General features: G+C 38.9%; 1 protein-coding gene across 1 annotated transcript; it reads right to left on the bottom strand.

Annotated features, from left to right (window-relative positions):
• Positions 1-4,976: 4,976 nt before the first annotated feature.
• LOC101545459 (olfactory receptor 5A1-like) lies at positions 4,977-5,924 on the bottom strand. Its single transcript, XM_004622028.2, has one exon. It carries the CDS (start codon positions 5,922-5,924, stop codon positions 4,977-4,979), a length of 948 nt encoding a protein of 315 aa, XP_004622085.2.
• Positions 5,925-6,216: the final 292 nt, after the last annotated feature.

Here is a 6,216-nt window from a genome sequence, read left to right as displayed (position 1 = left end):
AATTTTAAAAAATGCAGGAAAAATTTATTTTGATGAGAATTCTCAGGTTATACATTAATTATATTATATCAATAACATACAGATACATTATCCAGCTTGTGTTAGCCATGTTTATCTCACCACTAGTACTTATTTCTGTTATAATTGAAAGTTTAAGCTAGTTTTTATCTGAAAGGGAGTGTGCCAACTTATATCGCTATATAAATATAGGTGCCCAGTGAATGTTTATGAGTTGAGTTTTAATATTAAAATTTGACCAACTTGAATTAGAATATTTTACATAATAAAGAGAATGTCTCAATTAATCCAAGGCTTTCAGTTTACTCTGACTGACAGATATTTAGAGAATTGCTCTGGGATATTTTACTTTGCAGGGACTGAAGACTGAATATTATCAAAGTCGTGTGCTAGCCTAAAGTTGACTCCAAGTGTGTTTTTCAATGCCTCCACCTACCTTTGCTTACAAAGGTGAGTCTGTCAGGTTCCCCATCTTCACTTCCGGGTCCCCTTTGAACTCGAACACAATATATGCTTCTCTCTCAGACAATGAGTTGAAAGTCTGATATAGTAATCAGCATAGGGAATAGTGCTAGATATTTGTTGGAAATGTAATTTCAATGGAGAAGTTGGCAGTTGTAGATGCAATGGGAGTTATTAAAAAGTTAATAGGCAACATGAATATATTTTGGGATTTTCCATTCATCTTTCTGTGATTGCTTTCTAGTTTAATTCCACTGTGGTCTGTGCACATGTTTTGTATGATTTGTGAAAGTGTGAAAGTGTGCCCTATGGTCCAGAGTGATCTTGTTGAACTTTCTACATGAGTTTGAGAAGAATGTGCATTCCTAATGTTGTTGGATGAAATGCACTATGAATCAATTAGATCCAGTTGATTACTAATATTATTTAATTCAGATTGCAATTTTTACTCAATACTTACATATTGGATTTCTCAGTAAGGGATGTTTAAGTTGCCACTGATCACACTGGCTTTGTCTATTTCTTTTGTATTTCTATTAGTTTTTACCTCACATATTCCATTCTGACACTTTGTTAAGTGCTAGAACACAATTGTTAACTCTCAGAGAATTGATCCTTTTATTGTTGTTATTACATAAATTTGCTTCTTAAAATTGAAAACATAATTCATTTTAGGCTTATACATAATGAACTGACTTTTTTTTTTGCTTTTTGGGTCACACCTGGCAATGCACAGGGGTTACTCCTGGCTCATGCACTCAGGAATCACTCCTGGTGGCGCTCAGGGGACCATATGGGATGTTGGAAATTGAACCGAGATTGATCATGTGCAAATCAAATGCCCCACCTGCTGTGCTATTACTCCAGCCCTGAATTGACATTTTTATATGAAACAAAATAAGCATTACAATGAGTAATTTTTCTATCTATTCTTAGCATTTTTTCAAATTTGCATAAAATATCTTGCCTAGGGGCTCCATGTTCTGTACTACATCTTTGTGGCTTAAATATTTCTTATTTGGGTATTTGATCCTCTTCATTCTTTGGTTTCTCAAACGTTTGTTAGCATTTAGTACTGCTTTCCCCCCACCTTCTTTTGTCTTTTTGAGTCACATCTGGGAGTTCAGGGGTTACTCCTGGCTCTGCACTCAGGAATTACTACTGGCATTCTCAGGGAATCATACAGGATGTTGGGGATCGAACCCAGGTCAGCCACATGCAAAGCAAACGCCCTCCCTCCCTGTACCATCCTCTGACCAAGTAATGCTCTTTAAAGCATGTTTGAGAGGGCTGGAGTGATAGCACAGTGGGTAGGGCGTTTGTCTTGCATGTGGCCGACCTGGGTTCGAATCCCAGCATCCCATATGGTCCCCTGAGCACCGCCAGGAGTAATTCCTGAGTGCAGAGCCAGGAGTAACCCCTGTGCATTGCCGGGTGTGACCCAAAAACCAAAAAAAAAACATGTTTGAGAGAAAAAAATTTTATCACTATATTTTCATTTCTTTGAATATTATGAGTGTTGAATTATTATTAAGATAGAATAGTTTGCCTTTTCATTGATTTAGACCTGGGTTAAGAATACTATATAATTCCAGGGTATAGCTTTATATATTTCTCTCAATATGTCCAACCCTTACCATACCCATTGCCAAAGTTCCAGTCCTTGTACAGAAATGAGCCCTCGACTTCCTTCCATCCCCTTTCCCCCTATTTCCCTCTGATATCTACTGTAGTCTTCAAAAAGTCTAGGAGTTAGTTTTGCTTTTTTTTTGCCAGCTCATTTGCTTTAGTAACTAATTAATATTCCACATATTATTCAGGACTGAGTGTAATAGAGACATTACTGGTGCCCGCTCGAGTAATCGATGAACAATGGGATGACAGTGACAGTAATTCCACATATCAGTAAAACCATTTGATAATAACTGTCTTTCCTTTCCCTATTTATTTTTTTAGCATAATCACCTCAGATTCTATCCATTTTCTCCCCAAAGACATCAATAAAGAAACTATGGTATATATGCTCAGTGGGATAGTATTCTGATAGGATAAAATTGTGCCATTTGGGGCATGCTTTTTTTTTTGAATCTTGGGGGCACCCCCAATAATGTTCAGGGATACTCCTGGCTCTGCACTCAGAGAAATTACTCCTGGTGATGCTCGAGGGACCATAATGGGATGCTGGTGATCGAACCCCTATATTGGCTATCGGCAAGGCAAATTCCCTACCTGTTGTACCCTCTCCACTCAATATTTTAATTTTTAAAGCACATTAATTCACGTACTTGGAATGTGCTTTAGTTTGCTCATGTCACATTTTTGAAGTCGCCTGAATATATTTTGAAATTAGGAGAAAATAATTAAATGGAATCATGTGATCTCTGCTCAAAACCATTAAATGTGTTCTAGAAAATGTTCCTATAAACTGTTTGTAAATATTTTATAAAATCATCTTATATTTGACTGAAGTTACGATAAGCTATAATTTTTAAGTAGATGGAATTAAATTTCAGAGATGGAAACCTTCTGAGAGGGAAAAAGCTAATACCCATAGGGTATTTTATTCTAAAACCAGAATTTTTGTGATACAATTATATCTTTCCTCTTTGTCTATGGTTAAAAAGGAAGAGGCTGAGGAGTTTATGGGAGATGCATTTGTTTTTATGTTAGAGCCAGAGATTTATTTTTTAGATCAGGAAAGTTGGTGCTTTGATAGCCAAAGAAGAAACAAACTCATAAAATACAGAAATATGGTAACATGCCTTTCACTGTGACAAATCATTTTTTTGCATGGGTTCAAATAAGTTATATCTAGATATAGCAACAATAGAAAACAACTGGGGATTTTTGAGTAGGGCATATTATTTGTATCAAATTCTGATGCCTGTTTTTCTTTTTAATGATTTCTAGTGGTGTATTTATAGTAATCAATATCACCAGCTTTTAAGATTGATATTGATAGTTTAATTAAAATGTCTTTAAAAATTTTAAAGAGGCTCTTGTATCCCTGAATATATATAAAATATATATAACGTATGTGAGTTAGGTCTGATAAGGAACCGAAGAAGCCAGGACAACTGGGACAAATTATTTTTTCCTTCCCCTGTGCTTAACTATTCTCTTCCAGGTATGAAGGAAAATCTCTATCTGCATGAATGATTAAACTAAATTAGCATATTTGCATATTCTTTAGACCAAATATCAATGGGAAAATGAATGTGATGGGAAGGGGACAGGAACACAAAGGGTTGGGAGAGACTAGTAGAAAAGATTGTGTTGGGCATGACAGCTGTATCCTAAGTGCCTTCCATGAAGGAGTAATAACATGAGCCTGAGAATATGGCATATTTTCTTGATCTAATGGCACATGATACTCCACGAGGGTCAGCAAGTGCTAATCTATTCAGGTGAAGAAAGACTTCACAAGAGTAATTTGCTTAGATAAAAGAAATCAGGAAGGAGTCAGAGTGTGGGGATCGAAAGGGAGAATGAGTGTGAAATGGAATCAGGAGCCAGACAAAGAAGGAGTAGTACAGTTAAAATCCAGGAGACATTGAATGAAGAAGTTCACGTGATGGATGATACTCTTGAATAAAAAATGTTGAAATGCGTACATAATTGAGATAAAGAAAAATGAAAGAAAGGGTAGTATGCTTCAATATTTGCTTAGCAAATGATTTAGTTATGATTTTGGGAATCTAAAGGGAGAATCTTGGAGACAGAGTTTATGGTGAAAGAGTAGACATCTTGTTCTTCTAATTTACCACAACTATACTTAATATATTTCTCTGGGTCTTGCCAAATGTCAGAAATAAAAGTTAGATACTTGTTCAACTTTAGGACACTTGGTTATTGCATGTGGAAGGCAGCATTTGAGAAAAGCATGGATTCTGAAATCCGGAGGATTTGGATCTAAATCAGAGTCCTGCCTTTATTACCTTTATGGTAAGTCAGTTTTCTTCACTGTTACCTTTCTTCTTCATTTGTAACAGAGACAGGGCTATGTGCCTTCCAGAACTATTAATTAATCTAATAACTTTTGTGTCTGATGCATATTAGGTACCCAATCAAAGGAGGTTGTATGGATCTTTAAGACAGCAGCCGCTCTGTAACAGAAGGAGATAAGGAAAATAATGAATACAGTCTGTCTAACAATGACCACCATGAGGAAATTCATCACTCGACTAAGGATGGCATCAGAGCAAGACAGGTGGGAAGACAGAGAGGAAATGGTTGGTGAAGTCAAGGGCGCTGCTGTTGTGCCAGCTGGGAGAATAAAAGCTATCCTGGGAAGTTATTCAAAAGTAATCTCTTATTTCTTCTGAGTTCCTGTGGTGCGGTTAATAGACAAGAAACCATAAGGGATGGTGGCCGTTGAAACTTGTGTTTTCAAATATGCATACAAAAAAGTCTCCCTTACTTAAACTCAAGGTAGAGGTAGATGCCATGGGTGATTAAGTCTCTGGGAGTTTGGAGAACTAGGTTTCAGTGACCAACTAAGAGAACACTTTCTTCTTCTCTAGCACCTTCCGTAAAGCATCTTTGATCTCTTTGTTCCTCAAAGTATAAATAAGAGGGTTCAACATGGGGATCACCAGTGAATAGAACACAGAGACCACTTTGTCCCTGCCAAAGGAGTAGCTGGAGTTGGGTCGCAGGTACATGAAAAGGGCTGTCCCAAACAAGAGCGTCACCACCATCAGGTGGGAGGCGCATGTGTTGAAGGCTTTCCTTCGGCCTTCCACCGAGCGGATCTTCAAGACAGCAGACACGATGTAAGCATAGGAGACAAGGAGGATGACACACGAGGTCCCTGCAACTATGGCCACCACGAGGAAGTTCACCACCTGACTGAGGAAGATGTCAGAGCAGGCCAGTGCCAGGACAGGAGGGAGGTCACAGAAGAAATGGTTGATGATGTTGGGTCCACAGAAGTCAAGTCGAAATATGGAGCGGACTTGGATCAGGGAGCTTAAGAAGCCCCCAACATATGCCCCAACCACCATGCGTGTACAGAGGCCTGGGGACATAATGACAGTGTAGAGCAGGGGCCTGGAGATGGCCGCATAGCGGTCATACGCCATAGCAGTGAGGATGAAGCACTCAGTGAAACCCACGCCGACAAAGAAAAAGAACTGAGTAGCACAGCCCAAGAATGAGATGGTCTTCTGCTTCCGGAAGAAGTCCGTAAGCATCTTGGGCGCCACGGTGGAAGAGTAACAGATGTCAATGAAGGACAAGTTGCTGAGGAAAAAGTACATGGGTGTGTGCAGACGGGTGTCTCTTCGGATCAGAAAGATGAGGGCCAGGTTCCAGGACACAGTCACCAGATAGATGCTGAGGAAGATCACAAAGAGCATGACCTGGATTTCCGGGTGGTCTGCAAATCCCAGGAGGATGAACATGGTTACTGAGGAGCTGTTTTGGGTCTTCTCTGATGACATGTTCCTCATGAACCACGAGAAGAAGACATAGACCTGGGATGATAACACATTAGAAGAGGCGTCTGAAAGGAGGGCGGAGTATTACGGGGTACAGCTGTTTGCAAACATCCCCTCTTGTCCTCTCAGAGGCAAGTGGGGCTACTGTTGTATTATTATTTATTTATTTATTTAATTTTTTGTTTTTTTTAATTTTATTTATTTATTTTTTGCTTTTTGTGTCACAACCGGTGATGCACAGGGGTTACTCCTGACTCTGAACTCAGAAATTACTCCTGGAGGTGCTCAGGGGAGC

Source organism: Sorex araneus, chromosome 6, assembly GCF_027595985.1.
Source record: "Sorex araneus isolate mSorAra2 chromosome 6, mSorAra2.pri, whole genome shotgun sequence".
In the NCBI taxonomy this organism is placed as follows: domain Eukaryota; kingdom Metazoa; phylum Chordata; class Mammalia; order Eulipotyphla; family Soricidae; genus Sorex; species Sorex araneus.
The sequence above is the reverse complement of the archived record's forward strand: the minus strand, read 5'-3'. Positions and strand labels throughout refer to the sequence as shown.